Source organism: Ailuropoda melanoleuca, chromosome 6 (assembly GCF_002007445.2).
Source record: "Ailuropoda melanoleuca isolate Jingjing chromosome 6, ASM200744v2, whole genome shotgun sequence".
Taxonomy (NCBI): Eukaryota; Metazoa; Chordata; class Mammalia; order Carnivora; family Ursidae; genus Ailuropoda; species Ailuropoda melanoleuca.
The window spans coordinates 73870374-73892922 of NC_048223.1; the positions used below are offsets into that span (position 1 = coordinate 73870374).

The 22549-nt window shown below is 55.4% G+C and overlaps 1 protein-coding gene and 1 long non-coding RNA gene across 2 annotated transcripts in view; one reads left to right on the top strand and one right to left on the bottom strand.

Moving 5' to 3' along the window:
• COL13A1 (collagen type XIII alpha 1 chain) overlaps positions 1 to 22549 on the top strand; it is a 142742-nt gene that overhangs the window by 49100 nt on the left and 71093 nt on the right. The window contains exons 3-6 of the mRNA XM_034662615.1: positions 10624 to 10631; positions 15671 to 15697; positions 18485 to 18520; positions 21053 to 21079. Of these exons, the coding sequence (XP_034518506.1) occupies positions 10624 to 10631; positions 15671 to 15697; positions 18485 to 18520; positions 21053 to 21079 (98 nt within the window). The remainder of the gene's footprint in view (positions 1 to 10623; positions 10632 to 15670; positions 15698 to 18484; positions 18521 to 21052; positions 21080 to 22549) is intronic.
• Positions 562 to 9895, bottom strand: LOC117802689. Its single transcript, XR_004626142.1, has 4 exons — positions 9817 to 9895; positions 5755 to 6339; positions 798 to 965; positions 562 to 687 (listed from the first exon to the last, which is right to left on the bottom strand). It is a non-coding gene; the product is annotated as an uncharacterized LOC117802689 (long non-coding RNA).

Consider the following 22549-nt stretch of genomic DNA (forward strand, 5'->3'; position numbering starts at 1 on the left):
GGGAGGCAAAGTGGGAGAAACGTAAGCACTCTCGAAGGCGGCATAACCAGACAATCCCACACTGGGGTAAAGACAACGCTCCAACACAAGTCAGTTTCCAAACACGGTGACGGCGTTATTGCCTCACAGATCCTTAGTTCGGGTGCTAGCCGGTGGACCTGCCCACATACGCATTCTCGAATTCAGCAAGGATTTACCCAGCACACATTCTGGGCCAGCAGCTGCGGGCTGTGAAATCGGAACACGTCAGGCCTGGAAGGCCCCCCGAGACTGTGTATTACAAACTGGCAACTTGCGGCCCAAATGCAGCTTCTTTTTTGGCTCGCAGGGTAGTTTTTTATATTTTCTTCAATTAACATCAACATTTAGAAACCAGAGGATTTTGCATAAAGCATCCCATTTTTCTTGAATGTTTTCAAGATCCAACAATAGTGAGACTGCATCCCTCCCTGGCAGTATTTGGTTGGAGCTGATGAGTGGTGATTCCGTTGCAGGCACACAGGCAAGCCCTTAGCACTTTGCCCCAGTCTCTGTCCTGCCCTATCGCACCACACCTGGCCTGCTTCATTCATTTGTTACTTATCCGGCTCCTTACAGGCACTGGGTTTGCAGCATCCAATCTCCCTCAGCTCCTCTTGGACTAGTGAGTACAAAATAAATGAGCGTACCCATCAGAAATCTTACATTCTAACAGAAAAGACACAGAAGGAAAACAGGGAATTAGCATTTGTACACAGAAATGAGAATGACAACTAACTGAATATTTGGAGGGCTTGGGAGAGAATTGAGCATGGTACCTTGGGGTCGCGGTAAATCAAAGCCAACTGCTTGGAAGAGGCGGTGCGCGGCTGCGGTATTTATGCTGCGACGTCTGCTGGAGAACGTTGTGTGCATTTTAGATGTGGCAAGGGAGCGCCATGTGCTCAACTGCTGACTTCCTCAGCGGCTCACTTCCTGGGAAGGACCTGAGGGGACGGGTGGGGTGGGAACTCTCCTTGAGAGCTATCTCCAGGTCACAGGGGAGGACCTCACTGCTTCTCGGAGAATCGGTCAAAGGTGACAAGTTCAAGGGAGACTCCAGAGACATATCAAAATAGAGTCAGGGGTCGGATCCAGTAGAGCTTGATGGGTGCCCCATCCCTGATGGATCTCCAGCCCAACTACAGAGGGGTGACTTGATGGGGAAATTCTCCCCAGCCCCCGGCCCCTCTGCCCTGAGCCCGAGGCTGTTCCAGGAAGCTCGCTGCAAGAGAACAATGCTGGCGGCCCTTGGCCTAAATATGCAGCATTGGGCCTGTAATCTCCACCAGCAAGACCTACCCCCCAGACTTCCTCGCTCAGGACTTCTGAATCTGACCCTGACGTGGAAGTGTCAGGGGCCCAAGGAAGCAAGAAAATGCGTAATTTGTCCCTCTGGTTCAAAGCTGGCGACTTTAATCTGTACTATTTGAGTCAAATGGTCACCCAGCCCCATCCTGCTCTGCTGATCTCAGCTTGCTCTGACCCCTGTCTGTTTGTTCTCCCTGGTTTCCCGGGTTTCGGGGGCTCGTCTGAGAGGCAGTGCAGCAGAGAGACTAACAGCCGGGGGCCCTGGAGTCAGCCTGCCCCAGCCTGTGACCCCGAGCAGGGGTGTACCACCTCTCTGCGCCTCCGTCTTCTCATCTGTGGAATGAGAGTGATAAAGGTGCCCATCTTATAAGGCTTAGGAAGGGTTGGGTACAGTAATATCCCTAAAGCATGAAGAACGATGCTTGGTGCATGGAAACAGCTGAGTGTTGTCCTTCTGGTTAGAACACGGAAGGTAGCGTGCCCTTCTGGGAGAGGACATCATTATTCACAACCAGAAGAATTGTCCGAGCTCTCATCTACTGAGTGCTTCCTCTGAGCCAGGACCCATGCTGAAACCCCTTACCTGTATTCTCGCATTTACTCCTTGAAATCCAATGAGGTTGGTACCATCGTTACCCCATTTTACAGAACAAGACACTGGACCTCAGAGAAGTGAAGCGACTTGCTCAAGGTCACACAACTAGCAAGCAGCAAAACTGGGATTTGAACCGGTGGCTGTTGGTCTCCCAAACCAATGCTCTTACCTACCATTCTGTGCGGGGGCCCAGTTTGATAAGCAAAAGACCCAAGTGGTCAAGTCACGTTTCTATTCCATTACTTCTTCGTAAAGGAGGGATGAAACCCCGAGACCACATGTGCAGGCGGCTGGCTGGGGCTCCTGCTTGATGCGCAATGTCTGAGTGGGGTTAGCAGCCGTCCTCGGTGGGGGCGCTCAGGGCGCTGGCCGGAAGGAAGAGATGACGGGGGTCTGAAGTAAGCCGGTGGGTGAGGTCACGCAGTCCTCAGACGGACTAGAAAGGGCATATTGCGGATTGTCTTTCTCCACGGTCTGACCCTCTCACCCCACCATCTAAGTTTTGTTGACTCTTACTTGCTTCCACGGTTGAAGCAATACATTCAGGGGTTAAAAAGAACAGCTTTAGGGTGTAGCTAATTCCGGCTGTCAGCTCGGCCACTTACCAGCTGTGTGACCTTGGATAAATTAAGTAACTTCTCTGTGCTTCAAGAGCCCCATCTGTAAAATGGAACAATAACCGGACGGAACCTGCCTGCCGGGGTTGCTGTGGCTCTTTGGTGAGGAACGGCATAGCTCCAGGGCTACGGATACGTTCGGGTGCCCCTGTGTGACTGTGGGCCTGTAACTTGGCCTGGGTGCCTCAGTTCCCTTATCTGTTAGGTGTGGATACTAGGAGTGTTACCTGTAGGGCTGGTATCAGGGAGACCATGCGTTACACGCTTGGCTCCTGTTACAGATTGGTGAGTACTCAGGGCCTATTAGTGTTGACGACAGTGCTGAGACGGAAGACTCAGGATGCCAGCCCCTCCTGGGTCATCAATAACTGTGACTTGAAAATAAAAAAGCCCTTCCCCAGGAGGTAGAGGCCTGTGTGTAAAGATAAGACTACAAAGCCTGTGGTGTGGCCCGGGCCTCTGAGGGATAATGTCCTGTGTGGGTCTGACCAGGGCCGCGACCCTGGGCTGGCCGCCCCTCCTTCTCTCCTTCCAGCAGTTGCCCCGTGGGGCCCTGCCCGCAGGCTGGTGACGTATGAGCGCCCCAAGCAGGGCCTGCCACAGGAACATCGGATGCGGGTGGCCAGATCCGGTGTCAGGAAGAAGGTCCAGGGTCAGAGGTGTGGTCCTCCTGCAGGGACCGATGTGACAGCCCAGGGAAGAAAGTAAAGCCCGGCTCGGAGCTGGGAGGGTCAGTGCAGGGTCTGGTGAGAACCACTGGCCCCCAAGGCACCGGCTCTGTCCGTGAGCTCGACTCTGCAGGCGGGGAGCCACCCAGAGGACTGGAGCCAGGGCTCGCTGGCTGGGCCGTCCCCAAGAGGCTGTGGGGCAGCACTGCCTGTATCATGGTTCGCCCCCCATAAGCGTGCCCACCTTTCAGGGGGTTTTGTGGCTCAAATGAGGGAAGGTGAAACAAGAGCCTTGAGAAGGCACAACCCAGCCACAGAGCCCCCCAAGCGGGAGCTCCCTCGGGAGTGGGCGCCCAGCTGGCTGAAGGCCCTGAGGGGGAGGTCACAGCAAGACCCGCAGCAAACCTGGCCCAGATGGCACTCAGGGTCTGGGGCTGAACCCGGAGGGCAGCATGGGGGCCCTGGGCTGACTCGGGGGTCTGGGAGGTCCGCGGGAGGCAGTAGGTAGGGCGACCAGCACACGGCTCTGCTGGAGGGAGAAGCCGGCCGGAAGCTCAGGCCCAGGGACGGAGTGTTGAGGGGGGGTCACTTGGGGTGGGGAGGCATCTCCCGAGCTGGAGAAGCAGCCAAGAACAGCGGCAGTGTCTGAGTCTCACCCATCCAGCACAGCTGGCCCCGCGGCTGGCACTGCGTGGATGTTTGCGATAAGAAACACGTGTGCAGCGAGCATGGTGGGGACGCAGCTCAGTCGTGCCAAGACACACTCTTCACCCTCCTAATCCCGCACCCAGCGCTGGCCTCAAGCCCTGGCCTCCACTGAGGGTGGGCAGACAGGGCCGGGCTAACTCAGCCACTTCGCCCACTACTTAGCCTTCCAGGCCCCCTGCTCGCTCTGGCTCAGCTGCAGCTGAGGGGACACAGGGGTGGCCGGTGGCCATCTCTGGTCTGAACTGTTGTCCATCCCACCTGGGGCTGGGCATGGCCCTCTGTTCCCTGGCAGGGCCACCACAGCCAGGTCCCCATGCTTCTTCTCCTCCCCACCTATAGGAGCCCTCCCAGCAGCCTTCCAGCCACTTCCCAGAGCCTGGGGACTGCTGCCCTTGGGGACAGGGCCTGTGGGGGTCTGGGATGGAGGGAACTGCAAGCCTTCCCTGGGGAGCAGATCCTCCATCCCTTGGTGTCCTCAGCTGTGGGCTTTCCCCCTTGGCCTGCTCAAACTGACCCCATCAGAACTATCTTCACAAGGACCCTCACCCCTTCCTAGCTGGGCCTGGGGTGGGCTTCTCTGTAGACCTAGGGCCCTGTGGAGAATGGTGGAGACCCGAGGAAACTCAGGGTCACATTAGAAGGGAGGCAGGGAACAGAAGTGCTGGAGAGGCCACCAACAGAGAGTCTGTGACCCAGGCACGTGCAGGGCAAGTCACTGAGCCTGCCCTCATCCCACTACCCTCTGTCTGTCCCCAGACACCCACCGAAGAAGATGGGAAGCCAGGACATGAAAGGGGACAATCTCCAGATTGAAGGGAAGGGTTTGCCAATGGCAGAATGCTCCAGAAAACTCTGGAGCTGACCCGAGGCCCCACCAGGAGTGAAGGTCACCTCCGTGGTGTCTGCAGGAAGATGGCCACTTGAGCTGCCCTCTGATGGCTCCCTGCTGAACCTGGGGACCTCCTGAGGCCAGAGCCTGAAGTGAACTGGAGGGGAATCTCATTGGCTGCTCCCTCCTCTGCTCACGCCTCCCACTCCCTCTGTCATTCCAGACAGCTGGATGGGGTGAGGGGGAGGGCTGCAATGAATGCTAGTCTCACCCCTGGTGTGAGGTGTATCAGGGGAGTCCTGGGTAGCCAGCCTCTCCATCTCCATCTCTGCTGTGCCCCAAGGCTAGACTCAGCTTGCCCGATAAGTCAGAAAAGGACCCTCATGCTTCTCCTACTGACTTCCCCATGTCTCAGCCCCCAGGTCTAGTTCCAAGATGACTAATAGGTTCCATCTCACGTGCCAGTTCCTGATGATTTATAGTGGCTGTGTTGGAAAGAATGCTGAAGGCTTGTCAAGGCTCATTGGGGAAAGACTAGCTGTGATTGATTAGCAATGTCTGCAATGAGTGCAGAAGGAGAGCACGTGGTGTGTGTGATTTTAACTGCTGCCTGCTCCTCTCAGGACCTATTACTCTCCACCAGCCACACTGGGAAGGTCTGTGGATGACCGGTGGCCAAGAGACATCATCATGGGACAGATCTAAAAGCTGCACTGTGCTGGGAAATGATTAACAGATGGCTCGTGGGGGGGGCGGGGCTACTTTGTAGCTTTTGCCAATTTCTGTGGTGTGAATACTCCCATAATGGCCAATTTCCAGCTGCCAATGTGAAGTCACTGAACATGGAGTTGGAAAGAGATGCATACAATCGGCTCTTGCAAGACTATAGGACGACCTGGCTTCAGTAGTTATGTATTTTTTCTCAGAAATGTAAAGCCTCCTTCCTCCCCTCAACACTGCCAATGGTAGGCTGGGAAGAGCACTGGACTAGGATTCAGAATCACTTACCAGCCATGAACCAGAGGCAAGTAGGTCCCTTCTGAGCCTCAGTGTCCTCATCTGTAAAATGGGAGTTGGGTTGTGGTGAAGCTCAATGAGTATTCTGTCCGTCGTAAAGCTGGGTTTGTCAGGCCCGCTCCCAGAGCACTGCATCCAGGGGGGCTTCCCAGAAATCAGCCTTGGCCCTCCCTTGAAAGCCAGTGTTCCTGCCGTGGGGCTGGAAGGGAGAAGGGCTTGTTGTTCTCTTTGACATCGGCCTCAAAAGATGGAGGCTGCCTGGGAGCTCATTCAGCTTCCCTTAGCAGCCCATCACGATGAATGTGACTGTCTCTGATGAATTTCTTGCGATGGCTTTTAAAGCTACTCATGTTTCTCTCCCTTAACCACCCCTTAAGACAGAAGTGGCTCCATTTATTTCTCATGCACGTACCTTCTTCAAGCTTCAGAGAGCCCATGGTCCTGGAAGGCTGGGCCACGCTGTGGTCATGCTGCATGGCATCAGACAGATCTGGGTTCAAGGGCCAACTCAGGTGTGCATGAGCTCTGGACCATGAACATATGTCTTAAACTCTTCCCGGGCCATAGCATTTTCATCTGTAGAATGGGAATAATAATAATAATAGCTATTTCACTGGGCTATTGGGGGGACTAAGGGACATAAAATACCTAAGGTTCTTTGCATAGCACCAGGCACAGAATAAATGCTCAATACAGGAATTATTATTTGTCCTAACAAGGTCTTGAGTGGAGGTAGAACAGACCAACCTATAAAAGAATGGGATCCCCAGGTTGGCAAACCACAAGGTTGAGTGAAGCCTGGGGCCTCAACATAGGGGCACAGGCAGGATGTAGGTGCAAGGGGAGCCCCAAGGCGGGACCGGTCCCATTAGTCTGGGGCAGGGTTTCTCGCCCTAGCAGAGCTGACATGGGCCACCTCATTGTTTGTGGCAGGAAGCTGCCTGTGCACCTCGGAATGTTCAGCAGCACCCTGGCCTCTACCTACCAGAGACCAGAAGCAGCATCCCAGTTGGCATCCTCAGAAAGGTCTCCAGATATTGCCAACTGACGATCCCCTGGGGTGCAAACTTGCCCCCCCTTGAGAAACCCAGCTCCAGCAGGCACAGCATGCCCAGTGCTGTCCGTCACCCCAGCTCCAAGGGGAGCCTGGATGCAAAGCATTTGTCCTGGCAGAATGGGTGCCTCGGCACGTGGCAGAGCCAAGCGGCAGGTGTCAGCCGCAGGCGGCTGGCAGCAGGCAGCAGGAGGCATGGGTCAAGGCTAGGACCCCAGCTTCCGGGAGCCCCACGGCCAAGCAGGGTCAGATCGCGGCTCATATGATGTGGAACCTGGGTACGCCCTGCGGCTCTCTGCTTTCCCCTCCAGGGCCAGACTGGATCCAGGGTCTGGGCAGGCCAAACCCTCAGAGGAGGGGGGAAGAGGCTTACCTGCCCACATTAGAAGGGTATGAGGCTGAGGGCCAGGCCTTCCTTTCCACCCCTCATGACTTTCATGACCTCTAGCTCAAGAGCACAGGCTTCTGGGTAAGAGAGGCCTGGTTCAAGTCCAGGCTTTGCTGCGCGGAAATTCAGCCTAAAACACACACACACACACACACACACACACACGTAAAAGCCAGACACCACTCTTTAAGACAAGGAGGCGACCCTAGCTGGTCACTTGGCCTCTAAGCCTCAGGTTCCTCGTGTGTGATGTGAGGATGCTGGTAGCACCTCACATAGTTGTTGTAAGGACTGAACGTGCGGTTCTAATGACCGTGCCCAGCGGGATGCCTGGCACATAGCAGGCACTCCGTAAATGTTGATTGATTGACTGGACGCACCCTCCCGTGGCAAACTTTCTCCCTAAATCCTTTTGTTCATTATAGTTCTCTTCTCTGGAATTTCTCCAGCTTTCTAACTTAGGAAACCGTTCTCTTCTCAAGGGGAGGAAATGAGTTATTCATCTCTGTGTCACTAGAGCTTAGCCTGGGGCTTGGTAGGTATTAGGTGCTTAAATAATGAAGTTTTTCTTCCTCAAAGGGCAACGACTGTGCCTTATCCTTCATATAGCCACAGCCCAGCACAGCGAATGACACACTGCAGGCGATCGTCAAATGTTTGTTGAATGAATGAATGAATGAATGAATGAACGAACATACAAAAAATGGTTGAAGAAACGCATGACCCAGAACGCTACCCCGGGATTCTTCCTAAAAGTCCATTCCTCCATGTCCATTCAGGAGGAATATCACTGTTTACCTGAGGAGGTCAGCCAAACCCTGGAGAGGACAGCAGTGTCCTCACCGAGGTAATAGGTGACAGATATCAGACAGAGGGAGGAGGGTCTCAGGCAGAAACACTGCTGTGGACCCTGCCCTGGGAGGCTCGCTGCAGGCTGCTCTGCTCGCCCCAGGCCACTGGAACTGTCTTGGAAATTCTCCGAGCTGTGTCAGACCCCGGGGTGGAGTCAGGTGTCCTCCTCCTCCCTCCTCCCTCTGGCTGTGGCAGTGTGGGCGTGGCTTTGTGAGGAAGACCCAGGGCTGGGGAGTCAGGAGGCCTGGGCTCTGGCCCCATCCCTATCGCCCACCCACACAGTGACTGCATGGTCACTTCCTTCCCAGGGCCCTGTTTTCCCCTCCGTACAATGAGGACTGGGCACTGAATACGGCATTAGGTGACGTCCAGTGCTAGTGGGCGGCAGGGCGGCAGTGAGGTTTTCCAGGAGCCTGAAGATTTTCCAGGAGAACACTTGAGCACCATCAGTGACAGGGGAAACATGTTTATGATAGAAATAGTTGTTTTTTGTTTTAATAATTCCCCTATCCTACTTTCCCTTCCTAAGGTATAGAATCAAGTAACAAACAGGGGTTCTCCCCATTCCTGAAGCCTGGTTGGGGGAGTGGTGGCCTGGAAGAGATTGACACAGCCAGATGCCCCTTGCATAAGAAAAAGGAGCCTGTAACCAAGAAATGGGAGGATCTAGAGAAAGGAGCCAGACGCTGAAAAGCTGGGCATGCAGGCGAGGGAGAGGTGTGGAGACGGGGCAGATCTGTGGGCAGTGTTGGGGGGAGGTGTGGAGAGAGGTGCGGTAGTGAAGGGCCCGGGGACGGTAGCTCAGATTTTCTGTGCCTCAGTGTCTTCATCTGCAAAGTGGGCATAGTAGAAACTTCCCCCAAATGGGAAACACTTGAATCATGCCGGGCACCTAGCAAGGACCATGGAGATGTGTGCAGTGACCATGGTGGTGAGGGTGATATAAAAACCCTTGAGATCTTCAGTAGAATTTCTATCACTCTGGGGTGGACCCAACAGACGGCTCTCCCGGGTCAGCCCCCCAGCAGCATTACGCACACACACAGCAGGGGCGGCTGACAGTAGGCTGGGCCATCGCCGAAGCTAGGCTCTGTCCCCAGGGATTCCTCTAGAGCCTGCGGCACCGGCAGCTGGGACCCTGTCAGGCCCAGAAGGTGCAGGGCATCTGCTCTCCATGTGGCTAAACCATCCCACACTTGCCGTGGACTGAACGTTGTCACCAGCCTGCTTCTCCTGAGGACACTTTCCCCAGCCAGGAGGTCCGGCCTTTCTGGCCGGGCTGGCCCCTCCAGCAAGCTGCACTCTGGGGATATTTTCAGATTCTGGGTGACATGGCCCTGCCCTTCTGCCTAATAGGTCCCAGATGCTCCCCTCCTCCCGCCACCTCCCTCCCTCTGGCTGTTCTGCAACCATGCCGGCCTGCCTCGGGCCTCCCCACCCAGTCACTACTCCTCTTGACTTCTTATTTTCTTAATTTAAAACATTTTGTTCCCCCTTAACGTGACGGCTTGACAGGGGCCATCATGAAAGCGGCTGTTTCCTCCTGGCGGGACAGAGAAGCAGGCAGAGGAAGGCAGAGAGAGGGAAGCCGGCTCAGGGAACGTGAGGAGCCAGGGGAAACATGAGGAGTCCTTCTTGGCAGAGCATAAAAGAAGCAAAGGAGTAGCAGCTGTGTTAACGTGGCCAGGTCACTAGGGGCCCCGCGGACGCACCAGGCCCAGCTGGGAATCCCATGGGCCCAGGGGGTTTCATGACTCACATTGGGCTGAAATGCCTTCAGTTCACTCTCCTGCAGCCGTGGCTTCTTCTCCGCCTTCCCTCCGCGCCCATCCTCCTGCCCCCTTCCTGGAACATTGGAATTTGTGATTCTTGGCTGTCATGGGCACTGAGATGGGGCTACTGCTGAGGCCTGGGGGTCGGGCGAGGGGGTGGGGGACAGGGGGGACAGAAGAAGGAGAGAAGAAAGAGAGGCGTGGAGGGAGGGCACCCCTGGGCACAGGAGGGCAGGGAGGAGGAGGGCGTGGGCAGCAGACCCAGGAGGGTAGAAACGCCTGACTCACCGCGTAACAGAAACCAGGACAGGCCAGATAGCCATCAGGCGGGGAACCCAGTACGGAACGTCGTTCGCCCCTGCTGCTTCCTGCTTGGTTTCCGTCGTACTTCATGGAAGCAGGGAGAGGATCGCAAGCAAGCTAGTAACTGTCATCTCTTGAGCTTTTGACGTTTTGCAATGTGGCCTCGGTGCCTATGGCCCTGAGTTCTGCAAGGGGACCGTGTCCCCAGGTTGGGGCGGGGCACCGAGGAGCCCATGTTATGGGGCGGGAACTTAGGGCCCCAGCCAGGCTGCACCTGGGGCCCAGACCTCTGGATTTCTCATCCAATAATGAAAATATGGAGATGAAATAAAGGGGGAGAGATTATATTGGTGAAAGTGGGCCAGGAAAATACAAACGTCGAAGACCAGTTGGAAGGCCCTCAGCCGAAGGATTTTTGGACTCTGCTTCTGAGGCGGCTGTGCCTGTCCCCAGCGGCCCACTGACCCTGGCATTTTTTCTGTCTCTTTCAGGACCTCCTGTAAGTAACTCCAGCCGCAGCCCAGGCTTGCACGTCTGAAAGGCCTTGCTCCCTGCTGGTAACCGGGCCCTGGGAGGGGGGACTGATAGCTGGGCCCACAGCCTTCCCGGAGAGCCCCTGTGTTCTCCGCACAGGTCTGCAGGGTCCCTCCGGAGTGCTGACCCAGGCAAGGAGGCCTCCATTTCCCTTTCCAACCACCTCAGCACCTCCCTGGGCAAGACAATGGCTGCACAAATTGCCCGGAGGGTCGCAATTTCAATCTGAAAGCCTGGCGTGCCCCATTGTTAGGGCAGCTTCTTTGTCCCCAGAGGATCCCCTGGACTCCAAGACGCTCCAGGTATTAGAAAGAAGAAAGATAATCTCTACTCAGTCCTGGTCCTGAAGGGTCTCCAGGTCTTTCTGGGAAACAGGTCCACGTGTGGCTGTGCGTGTGGACTGCTCTCGAGGGCCTGCCGTCCACACTGCTGTGTGGGCAGCTCCAATCCGGCCAACTTCCTTTGGGCCGGTGGTCGTGGCTGGTGGTGCTGGTGCTATTTTGACGTGAGAGATCAGTTTCAGTGGGCTAGACAGTGTGAGACAACACAGATATGGCAGGTCAGGCTCTTTCCCCTGGCGTCGCCCTAAGGCCCAGGGCGGGGCGGGGAGCCCAATCACTTCCAGAGAACCTGAGAAGGGCCCAAGGAGACTGTCTCCCCGAAGTAATGGATCCAGAGAATAGGAGCGCGTCTTCTTTGAGGACAGCATTTGATACCCGAACAAAAGGCCCAGAGGTTGCAGGGGGGAGCTGGGGATTGGAGCTGAAAGGGCGGGGCCCCCACACCAGATCTTTGTCAAGGTTCCTGAAAGCATCGTTATCCCTGGCCTTGCTCAGAGCCACCATTGCATGGTCAGTCCCCTCTCCATCTGTCCTTGGAGGGCAGCCGGCCCCATTTGCAGTCAGACCATTATTTACTATCCCCTCTGGTCCTGAAAAGGCACATTGAACCCGTTCTGCCGTCCTGCCCAGCTCTCTGACTGCCGGCTCACAGAGGGAGGAAAATCGTGTCAGTCCCCGAAAGCAGGGGGATGATTTATCATGGCATGTTTTAGATGTCAGATCTCAATTCCTGTCATCAATCTTCCAAAATAAACTCCGCCATAGGAAACTTCAACAGACCACCTCCTGGGAACGGGCTGCTTTTCCCCTTCATTCTTGACAAAGCCAAAAAGAGTCCTCATTTTCCCCACTCCTGGGAGCTCCCCCCTACACCAGGCCCGCCTCCGTCCCCCGCCCCCCAGGCCAACCTGCCAGTGTCAGCTCCAGCTCGGGTCCCTGCCTCACCAGGAATATAGCTTTCTGAGAGTGTCCTCCAGCCTCATCCCCAGACGGTTCCCAACCAGAGAAGGTGCTGGTTCCCCTGGGAGCTATGCAGTGCGAGAGCAAATGAGTGGGGATGGATATGGCTCTCCCTCTGTCCCTGCCCACCGGGCCACCACCTGAGCCAGGAGTAAGGGGCAGGAGCCCAGGTAGCTTCCCAACACAGCCTCTGTGTGTGTCCTGCACCCTGGTTGAAACCGCCAGGAGGAAATGGGAAGCTGGCCGGGGTGGGAGTCACCTCCCAGCCCTGGTCTATCTGCTTTCCGCAAAGGGAGAATGCTGTTGAGGGAGGCAAGGGATAGAGAGATGGCAGCTGGTGGCAGAGCCGGTCACCACCCTCTCAGTGTCTCTTAGGAGCCCTTCCTGGGGTAGCTTTGTACTCCAGTTGGAAGACCCAGGTTCCCACAGGCCCAGGATGGCCACTGCCTAGAGAACGCAACCAAGGAAGATGGATTTAAGTAACAGCAGGAATCATTTAGATGGTAGAAAAACTGTGGACACCAGCGTCCCACCCTTCGTGCCCATGGCAGACATTGCTAATCAATCATGAGGCTTCTTAGCATAACACGTTACTCAGTCACTACCAATCCATTGGAGTCTGCACATTAGAGCTGACACCTGCCGGCACGCCGGCTGTGGATTTCAGAGCATTTCTTAGAAAATGGAAACTGTGAGGCTGAAACAGGTGGCGGAGGGAAGTAGGGAGGTCTCTCTCTCCAGAGGAATACAGGGAAATATGTGATGTCCCGCGGCCACCCTGGCTGAAGGTGGTCCTTGCCGAAATCCTAGCTAGCAGTTATTACGTGTTAGGAGCTGTTGTGTTTGTACAGTGCATAGGCTGTTCCTGCGTCCGAATCCTGGCTCTGCCACTTCTAGCTACGTCACCTTGGGCGAATTGCTTTAATCTCTCTGTGCCTCGGTTTCCTCCTCTGTAAAATGGGGTTAGTAATAAGGTCTGCCTCCTCCAGGAGTTGTGAGGAACATATATGTCATGATATGTGTGTATGCATGTATATATGTATGTGTTAGAATATATTTCCAGTTAGAATATATTAACTCATTTAAACCCTAGATGATCCACAAAGATTCTGGTAAGCCTTTAACTTTAAGGAAGAAATGATTATTCTGTGGGTTTTTATTCATTTATGTATTATTTCATCTACTTCTACCCACCTGATTCTAAAACATATTTTGGGGTGATTTACAAACGCGATGTGGAAACAATGGAAGAGGGTGGAGAGCAGAGGCGGGAAGGGATCCAGAACTGATGACATGACAACCTCCTATGCAAGATGAGCCACTGAGTGGGCTCCGAGCTTCCTGGTGACCAGAGCAAAGAGGAAAGCAGAGTTGTTCAAGTCAGGCTGCAGGAAGGTAGGAGCACCCCTGGCTCTTCAGTAAAACACAGCTGTTCATGGTACTGAGACCCAGGAGAAGCCCCTCCCGCGTGAGATGAGGTAGGATGAGTCCGTGGTGGGTACACAGGAGTGGTTGTAACCTGGCCCTTCCGTCCCTAGTTGGGGTAGACCCACTGTGTGGGGTTGGAAACCCTCAGCAGGCCTGTTCTCTTCCCTGGGATGTGAAGGAGGTGGCGCCCCGAGTCTTGCCGCCCTCCCTGGTGGCATCGGGACCAGGCAGCATAGAAGGGACGGGAAGAGGGTATTGGCTCAGTGTGAAAGCTCTGGGTTAAGGGGGCAATCTGGTGCCCGAGCTGTCTTTGTGGGGGCCTGGGGAAGAAGGAGGCTGAGTTCCCAGGTTCAGAGTACCCACCCTCAGGTTCATTCATTCACAAATAGGAATGAAGGACTGACCATGAGCTCAGCACTCCTCGAAGCACTGGAGACACATTCATGAACAGAACAGAAAAATCCCTGCTGCAGGAGCTAATGTTTTCGAGCCGTGGGGGCAAAATCAAGCAGAGTGAAGAGATGGGGAAGGGTCTTGTGCCCATGAGAGCCCTTATCCAGCATTCCCCAAGGACTCCCTGATGGGGCCTGACCTGGTTTCTTTGTGGGGGAGTCCCTGCACCACCTCCTCCGGGATGTCCTCGGGAACAAGGGCCAGAGAGGGGATGACTTATTCCTGATGCTGCCCAGGTTTGCCTGAGCAGCCCTGTAGCAAATGGGCTTGGATTCCAGGGAGCACCCTGAGACCCACTCCTGGTTCTACCTTGGGTTTGCAGGAAGAGCAGGATGTCTGGAAGGAGAGAAACCACATCTGGTAGCAAAGTCTCTGCAGGGAGACCCCAAGGCCAGCTCCACACACCTCCTGCCGATGCTCTTCTCCAATAACCATAATAGCTAGCATTTATTTAGCACTTGCTGTATGCCAGCTCCTATGTCTCACATACATTATCTCATGTGATCCTAAGAGATAGCTGTCATTGTTCTCCCATTTGTGAGATGAGGAAACTGAGATACAGGGAGGCCGAGCAGCTCATTCAGGTGCCGACGCGGGAGTGACAGGGCCAGGATTTGAGCACAGGCAGCCTGACTCCGGAGCCCAGGCTTGTAACGAAATCCTTCCTGCTGTCTCTGTTACCACCTCTCCTGGACCCCGTGCCCCAGCCCTGCCAGCGCCGAGTCTCAGCTCTAGAAGCTTTCTGCAGGTGTTTCCTCCCCTTTACAAGGTGCTCCATGATGCCCCGAGGCATCATTTGAGCACGTTCTCAGCCAGCCTCTTGTAGCAGATCCATCTGGAAGTTGAGTACCAGAACCAAAAAGACATGCTTTTCTTGGGATTTGCTTGGTTTCAGAACCACCCGCTCTGCATGTTGCTCTGATGGAAACTATTAGCACTGATAGACATGCTGTTGAAGGTCTTCCTCTTTCTGGTGGGATTTCAGATCTATTACATGGAGCCTTTACTCTGGGCCCAGGTCTGTGCAAAGCAGGAGTACTAGGGCAATAGGGAAAGGGCTGAAAGACACTGCTGTGGTCAGTGAAGACGCTCCTGGAACCACACAGGGCCAGGCCTCACGCATGATGGAGACCAGGTTCCTGCCTCCTGCCCAGCACTGGCTTGTCATGGAGAGGCCTGAAGCTGGTTGGAGGCAACAGAGGAAAGATGTCCCCCTGCCTCCCTCACCTACCATCCAAACAGAGGGGAAGAGGCCCCTGGGGCGCCCCCACCCCCACCCCCATCTCCATGGTCATGTTCCATGAACACAGATGGAGCTGTGGTGGGCCTGGTTCATCAGAGCAGGCATCTGGCTTCTGTGTGGTGGGACAGAGAAGACCCAGCCCTGATCCCCTCAGGCCCTTTCCCAGGCCAGAGCCAGCACGCTGGAGGGGTAGAATATCGCACTGACTGAGACAGAGGCTCAAAGAGAGGGGAGGTGTCGGTGAGACCCACAGCCCTAATGATCCTTGAGTTATGAGGGGCAGGGACATGGGAGGTAACATTCTTGTCCTTCTTTTCCTTGTATCTTCCCTGGGTCTGACATGGAGGAGACCCCCACTAACTGCTTTTCTGAATGAATGAATGAATGAATGAATGAATGAATGCTAAAACTGAAAGGAAGCTTAGTGATCAAGGTCCTGCCTTCATTTTGTTCCTAAAATAACAGAGGCTCCGTGAGCACAAGTGACTTCAGGCCACACAGCGGGCTGGGCAGTGTGGAATGCTTAGGTATTAATACGTTGACCTTCATAAACCTCGCTCTTTCCCCCCTATATTTCAGGGTCCCGCTGGAAGACCTGGCCTCCCAGTAAGTAGCTTTCATTTCTTCCTTCCTTTGTATGTCTCTTGCCTGCTGTCCTCACGCCAAGGGCTGGCTAGGTGGGGTGGCTGCTTTCCTTCAGGTGTGGCTGGTGAGGCCTCGCTCCAGCACCCCTAACCTACAGCCGAGGGTAACGCTCCTGGGTAGCCCTCCTGGGGCCCCAGGCAGGCAGATGACAGCGTGCAGGCCCTTCCAAGGCTGGGACCTGACCTCTAGACTGAAGGCCCTCCAATGGGGGGCTGGAAGGGGAGGCAGCCCCCTGGCCTTGCTGCCTGTCCTCCTACATACCAGTTTAGCTTAAGACCGCTGCCCCTCCTTTGTTCAGTGACCTCTGGTGAAAGGAGATTCAAAAACTTTGTCCCCTTCCCCCCAGTTACTGTTTCTGAATGCTAGAGAGGTTGAGCCAAGTAACCATGGGGCCTTTGGATTAAAAGTAGAAGTAAAACTAATAGCCATCTCTTATTGAGACCCTAGTACAGGCCGGGCACTACGCTCGTCACTCTCCGTATTATCAGATTTGTTCAACTCAGTGAAATGGCTGTTATCATACCCATATTATAGATGAGGAAACTGAGACTCAGAGAGGTAAAATACCTTGTCCAGTTGTCCAAGCTTCAGTTGAGACCTGTGGGCACCATCTTGTCACACACACTTCATACTCTGTTTCCTGTGGTCTGTGCTTGACCTTTGAGAACGGTCTTTAAAGTCTTCAAAGATATAGCTCTGTGGGACGTAGCCTGGGGCATAGATGCATTGAGCACTAGATACCGTGAGCCCTAGGATGGCTGGGGAGTCAGGCAAGATGCGGTTGCCAGCCAGAGGGCCAAGGTGGGGTGTGGAGGGCAAACCGGGGCTGGCATCGGGCTGCCCTCCCTGTGCCGAGGGCCACATCCCTTGGATTCCAGACCCTTCTGTGCATCCCAGTTACTCTTCTTTAAGACATGAATTGCACCGTAACCCCTTGACTAATCTAGCAGCTTCTAGAATTCATGTCCAGCAGTGACTTTCTTAATGAAATGCATGTGGGAGGGTGTTTAGCCTTGAAACTGGAAACTCTTCCAGTAAGCACTGAGCCCCGGAGCAAAGGAGGACGGGCCAATCGGTCCCATGAAATCCAAGGAGGGGGAAAATCAGATGACTGGGGAGAACGTGGGCAGAGTTTGTTTTTTCTGACAATGTCCACCTTTAAAAAGCATTTGGGGGCAATTCACAGAGCAGGGGCTGCTGCACGGAGTTCCCAGTCTCTGGCCCTTCCATGCCTGTCCCTAACCCGAGCATTTTATGGCCGGGACTGCAAAGAACATTAGTTTTAAAAAAGAAACGAAGAGAAACCAAAACACACATCCTGCAATATCATTCAAAAGCCAAAGAGTGAGTGGGCGGTGGGGGTGCCACAGCCAGCGTGCGGCAGGCCTGGTGTCCTCGGCAGGAAGGGCAGACCGCCAATCCCCGGGTCCTTGTCCCCCTCATGCTTCCACATGGGGGAAGCTGGGAGGGACCTGCCAAAAGATTTGCTGCTGCCAGCCCCTTGTGAAATGCAAAAAGTGTGAAGCACACGCATGCTTGCACAATACACTTGCCTGCAGCCGTGCTGGGCTCACTCCCCGTAGACATGGCTTATGCAACAAGCCCCAGGTGCCAAGCCCTGGGAGAGGGATTTCCAGGGGCACCATCTCCTGACCTCCTCCCACCAGCCCCTTGAGAGAGACACGGGTGCTCAGGCAGGTACAGAAACAGATCCAGGCTTATCACCAACACTGCTACCCTGCCACACTTTTGCAAAGGTGAACGATTTACAAGCGACACCACCGGCCTGTGTGTAAGACCCTAATTTCAGAGCCCTTGCTGTCCCCGGGTGCATCCACATACATCCTGAAATGCTAACTGTCCCTCAAGGCATGTTGCCTCGATGGGGTCAGCAGACACAGAGCCACCCCAGAAGTGCCCACAGCCTTCAGGGGAAGCCACAAGCCCAGCCCTCTCCTGCCCAGGAAGCCAGGACAAACACCGTCTGATTTTTGGCCCCCGTTGCTTTCAGTCCTTCTACACTCCTAGTGAACCCCAGACCCCACCCCAGATTTTACGATGTTTGCACACGTATGATTGCAAAAAAGTATTTTCTACCAAAAGGGAGAGGAACAAAACTTACTAAGCAGATTTCCGGAGTGAGAAGATGTAAACCCTGGCTACGAAACAAAGCGGATCCCTTCGAGCCCTGAAACTCGTGATGCAGCCATAGCCACGTGGCTCACCGTCCTTCCTGTCGGTGCCGGGGTGGCCAAGAGGAGGGCAGGGAGAAGGACTCTGTCGTAGCCTTCTCGGACAGAGGGCCTGGGGAGGAGTCTAGGGATGTGGGCACTGCGCCTCAGCTCTGGCACGGAGAGATTGCTCACCTGTCATGTGGGGCCACCACTGCCCCAGCTCTGTGCCTTAGATTTGAGTGGGACGAGGATACGGCACATCCTGGTCATAGCCGGACTAGCCTATGACAGGAGAAGCCTAAGAGAGGAAGGGCCTTGGACCCCTCATGAAACATATAGGGAAACTGAAGCTCAGGCTGGGGACCAGACTCCTGCATTAGTGCACTTTGCGCCGCACCATGCTGAGTGCAGATGGTGACGGGGCGGTGGCTTGCCTGACAGTCCTTGGGGGCTGAGTGGGCATCATCCCAACCCCCCATGCAAAGCAGGTCTTGAGGGCATAGCCAGCCCACGGGGTCCTTCCCATGCTGGCCCAGCTCCAGCCACATCTAATTGTTTCTGCCTCCTTCATCAGGGGGACAAAGGTGCCATTGGGATGCCTGGACGTGTGGTGAGTTGGCGCATCCATACCCGCTTGGGTGGCCATCGCTTGCTTCTTTGTGCCGGCCTGTCCTGCAAACCATGGCAACCCCTCAGCCCCAAGGAGGGGGTCAGACCCCTCTCTTCCCCCACCCGAGTCAGCTTCAGAGAGGGACAGGAGGAAAGAAATTTTATTCCAATCCTTCCCTGCGTGTGCCTTTACTCTGCAGACAGCTGGCATGGCAAAGGAAAAATCCAAGAAATGGCGCTGATAAAGTTCTTTGTCGATCACCTGCCGGTCTGTCGGCAAGATGAGGCCCAAGCCCCTCCTGACATCAGGAGGGCTCCGGCCCACTCCTCCCCCACCCCCAAGGCTGGAGCTCACCGTCAGATTTGCAGCTGCCCTGCGACCACCCCCAGTAAGAGCAGGGTGAGAGAGGCCGCCTCGGGAAGCCTATGGAAGCTGCAGTGGAGCCGGCGCCCAGAGGCGCCCCCCCCCCAGACAGAGGCAGAAGCTGGGGACAGTGCTGGCTCCCAGGCGGTCCTCCAAATCCTCACCGGGAACCTGGGAGTTAGACGCTGAGTGTTTCCTGCTGAAAACTCCAGATGAAGAAAGGGAAACTGGACTGTTGGACAGGGAGGGTATAGCTCAGAAGTGGGGCAGCCGGCACTAGGCCTTGGGGTCCCAGCGCCAGGCTTGTCCCCAGTGGCTGCCAGCCTCCGAGGGGCCTAGAAGGAGCAGCTCAGGCCCTGGGGGCAGCCCAAGGGGCTGATGGTCACACGCGGGCGAGTCTAGGACGTGCCCAAGCTACTCTCCCTGTCTACCCCCAGCTCCCTGGCAGCCATCAGCCTCCACCTCCACCCCGGCTCCCCGGGGCCCCCGACTATCCCCACACCATCCTTCTATGCCACTCACATGGCTTGCCTCCTGACTTCACCTCCTCTCGGGTTGGGGTTAGGGCTGGGTATGGCACCCTTGCGGGAGTTTGCTTGCCTGGTGTGAGCCTGGTGTTGGGAGAAAAGGCTTCCGAATCACAGCTAACGCCCAAGAGTGCTCACTGCGCACTGGGCGTCGTGCGGAGAGCCTCGCATGCATTAGCTCATTCGGTCCCAAGAACCGCCTGAGGTAGGCACACAATCTGCCCCCATTTTTCAGATGAGAAAAGCGAGGCTCAGAGTTTAAGTGTCTTTCTTGAGGCCCTACCTGACCCTATCCTTCTGCTTCAGTTCTCTCACTCCAAACCCTGAGTCCCCCAGGCTGTCACTGGTCCTTTCCTGTGCGCAGCGGGGAGGAAACAGCCAGCCAGCCTTTCTCAGGGGCTCGCTGTGCACGGGCCTGCGGCAGGCACGGTCTCCACCGGAACCTCCCAGGAACCTGTCCTACTGATAAGCATGTAAAGACTCAGTTTGCCCAGGATGGGGGGGGCGCGTGGAGCTGGGGTTGGCACCCAAGCCGTCAGACACTGAGATCCTACCTCCTACTGAGGTAGGCCTCAGGAATTTCTACCCCGAGTGCCGCTGCCAGCCCGCAGGGAAGGCTGCAAAATGCAAAGGCCTCCCCTCTTCCTGCCCTCCTCCTTGGGCCCTCATGGACATGTGCCCCCTGGAAATGTCCATCTGAGCTGGGTTTGGACCCTCAACAGTGGGGCCAGGAGGGAGGGCCACAGGAGGCCCCCAGTTCTTTCTACAGAAGGCTCTTTTCAAGCCACTTGGGGGTTTTCATGCTGCTTCTGCTATTTTCAATGTGACAATGGACCCATTTGGCTGCCCAGTGGGAGTCCTGGCCTGAGCCACCTGATAAGGAGTGTGGCCCCTGGGTGTGAAATGCCTGAGTTGACCTTGTGGTTCTCACCAGAGCGGGACCACTGGCTTCTGTGGGTTAGGGTAGATTGGAGCTGTCAATCTGCGGATCGCCATGGTTACAGGCACCCTCAGTGACCGCCCAGTTTCCTCTGCATCCCAGACCCACTCTCCATCCTCCCAGATGTCTGTGTCCTACTGTCTGTCCTCCGAACTCCTCCGTTCCCTCTCCCGCCATCTTGCCTGGCCAGCCCTGACGACTCCTAGCGTGTGCAGCTTGGCAAATCTTTGTGCGTGGTGCTCAGCTGGACCTTCAGACCAACTAAGCCCCACCTCACAACACAGTCCTTGGGCAAGTCTCCCTCATGCCCACTCCCCCCAGCCGCCACCACCTCAAGTGACCCAGTGCACTGGGGACATGTCTTCTCATGGCTTCTCAGGCAGATTTTCTGACCTGGATGGGTTTCTCTCTTGCTCTCTCTCTCTCACACACACATAAGGCTCCCGCCGCTGTTTCTCTCAGTTATCTGGAAGGCCGGCTGGGGCCAGACCCCGGGGTGGGGCAGTAGCCATCCATGCACTGTGCTTCTTGGATGCGGGACCTGTCGTGTGTCAACATCTGTGTTTTGTTTTGTTTCTTACTTCACAGCGATTTCTTGTGTTTGGTCATTGTGCCTTTAACACGGATTCTTGCGTGTGCCTCTCTCTCATCCTTTCTTTTTTCTCCTCCCCCTCCACCCTGTGTTGCATGTGGCTGCCTCAGGGAGTAAAGGGCCAACCAGGCGAGAAGGTGAGTCCTCACTTTGCCCTCCACCCTTCCACCCCAGTCTCTTCCCCTTGAGCTCTTGGGGGTCCTTCCAGAGGCCCCCATCTCAGCAACCCCCCCCACCCAGCACGCAGGCCCCAGCACTCTGCCCTCACAGGCTTTCCTGGCCCAGTGTCCAGGCCCCTGACTCCTGTGTAAGGGCCCACCTTCCCTGCTGCATGGGTCTCCCCACACCGAGGCTGCCTATGGCCTCGCCGTCCCCCTTCCCCGAGGCAAGGGGAGCACAATCGCTGTTTGGGGCAGCTGGTTCTAGTCCCTCCCCAGCCCACTGCTGGTGCCCTGACATAGAAATTCTCTTCATGCTGCCCCAGAGAGACTTGCAGGCCCATAGAGCAGAGCCCCCTCAGAAGCCAGAAGCCCAAGAGTCCATTCTGGAGCATTAGCCCTGGTGGATCCTGAGGGATCAGAGAACAACACATCTAACCAGTTCACTTTACAGAGAAGGAAACTGAGGCCCAGAGCGGGGGTGGGGCTTGCTGAATGTCCCATAGCAATAACGACGAGCGGGGCTAGAAGCCAGACCTCCTGATGCCCAGCTCAGCACCTCCTGATGCCCAGCTCAGCACTTCCTTGCCTGTACGTGGCCATGTGCGTTTTCGAGAGTCCCTCCGTCTCCAAAAGAACGACAAGGGCAGCGAACCATGAGGAGCTATGATGTACTAAGCACAGGCTGTCAGGTGCAGAGGGGTTTTGCCCCCATTCTCCCAACTAACACTCATACAGCCCTTCCAGGGAGCCTTTAATATTCTTATTTACATGAGAGAGAACTGAAGCACAGAGAGGCAGCTTTATAGACCCAAGGTCACACAGCAGCAAGTGACAGAGCTGGAGAGGAGCCCTGGTGCGCCTGACTCCAAGGCTGGGTGTCCTCACCATTGTGCTGTCCTCCAAATAGAAGGAAGACTGTCATTTGGTCCCACCCTCACAGGGTCCCCTCCAGGGGCTCCACACTGCCCTGGAGAAGGACAAGGGACACGATCATTGAATAAGGACAATTGCAAACACTTGCTAGCCCCTTCATGCACCAGGCATTCTTTTAAGCACTTTACAACATCATCTCATGAAACTTTCACACCCATCCTATGAGACAGGTACTATTATCCCTCTCTCTGGTTACAGATAAGGAAACTGAGGCAGAAGGAAGTTAAGTAGCCCAAGGTGACACAGCTGGGAGGGAGCAGAGCCGAGCTTCAAACCCAACGGTTCTGGCTGGTTCCTAACCATTACACAACCCTGCCTCGTGTAGCAATTACTGTATCATTGCCGTGGTATAAACAGTTACAAATTGGAGGTCACTGCTCACCTGGGTGTGAGGCATGACAGTCACAAATGCATTTAGGCCCTTTGCTTCGAAGGGTAGCAGAGCAGCCCTCAGTATCCAGTTCGCAGAGGACGGATGTGGGCTGGGAGAGCTTGCCTGGCAGACTTGCCTGG